The following is a 1247-nucleotide window of genomic DNA, read 5'->3' as shown; positions in this document are numbered from 1 at the left end:
GCAAGGGTACCCTGACCTCCTCACTGTGGTTGTCTTGTTCCCAGTACAAACTGGGTGCAAACCACTCTTCCTGTAGTAGGAAGCATGATGTAGTATAGCAGTGGCAGTATTTACAGTACTGTGTGTACTGCAGTACCACTGGCTGCAGTAGTATTATTAATAGTAGTATCACTGATATTTGCAGTTTAATCTGCAGTTTTTGGATCTCTCACTTTTTTACTTTATGTTCACAGCGAGGATGCAGTTACCATAGCGACTGTGTGTGTGTGTGTGTGTCCTGCGCTCTGATTGGCTGGCAGGGTTGTGGGCGGTCAGGGCGAGCCTCTCACAACCTCCCTCTCTCTCTCGCAGCCTCAGATCGGCACAGACAGACGAGAGGTGCAGCTCTTCCTCACTGCTCTCTCCATCATCCCTCCATCTTCCTCCTCCTCTTCCTCCTCCTCTTCCTCCGTCCGCAGCCAAACTCTCTCTCTCTCTCTCTTTGCCACCTCTGCTTCTTCTTCTCTCTCTGCCTCCTCTTCTTCATCCCTCCGACACACTCAGACGGGTCTGACTCTTGGGCTTCATCACCTTCATCATCATCCTCGGAGGAAGACGACAGGGAGCTCCCTGACCCCTCGCCCCACAGGGTCACCATGGCAACGGTCATCTGCACTCGTTTTACTGAAGAGTATCAGCTGTATGAGGAGCTGGGCAAGTGAGTGTGGTCGTCTTCATCCCCACGTTATGGTTAAACAAAGAGTGCGAATCAGAAATGTTCAATAATCTGCTTTATATCAGGAATCAGAAGCCTTTAATCGTTTCATCGTTATTCCACCGTCCTCTCACAAGTTGTTTGATTTTTTTTAGCTCGTGTCAAATAAAACTTTATTTAAAATGTTTTAAATATTTGATTTTTTCTTTATATTTTCTGCAGGATTTTCTAAGAGATTCACATTTAATGAGACAAATCTCATTATTATCATTATTATTGTTATTATTATTATTAAATAAGTTTCCTTATAATCAAAGTTGTCTTAGTAATGATTATTCTGATGATGTCACACAGGTGGTGTACTGTGTTTATGTTTGGATATAATTGTAAACGGCAGTAACAGATGCAAAGATGCTGATAACGACTCGATCTGTCTGATGGTTTATTGATTATTGATCAAGCTGCTGATCAGTAAAGATGGCTGATGAAAGCAGAGAAAGATGGAGGGAGAAGTGTAACACCTTTCTGACCCCATCCCACTCACCGCCCACAC

General features: G+C 43.9%; 1 protein-coding gene across 1 annotated transcript in view; it reads left to right on the top strand.

The window, feature by feature from the left end:
* Positions 1-481: 481 nt before the first annotated feature.
* Positions 482-1247, top strand: part of LOC102202646 (calcium/calmodulin-dependent protein kinase type II subunit alpha-like) — an 18410-nt gene continuing 17644 nt past the window's right edge. Inside the window, exon 1 of the mRNA XM_005750223.1 lies at positions 482-697. Coding sequence (XP_005750280.1) covers positions 636-697 — 62 coding nt within the window. The 5' untranslated portion in view covers positions 482-635. The remainder of the gene's footprint in view (positions 698-1247) is intronic.

Source organism: Pundamilia nyererei, unplaced genomic scaffold (assembly GCF_000239375.1).
Source record: "Pundamilia nyererei isolate P.nyererei 1_Seehausen unplaced genomic scaffold, PunNye1.0 scaffold00266, whole genome shotgun sequence".
Classification (NCBI taxonomy): Eukaryota; Metazoa; Chordata; class Actinopteri; order Cichliformes; family Cichlidae; genus Pundamilia; species Pundamilia nyererei.
This window is presented reverse-complemented; position numbering and strand designations above follow the sequence as displayed.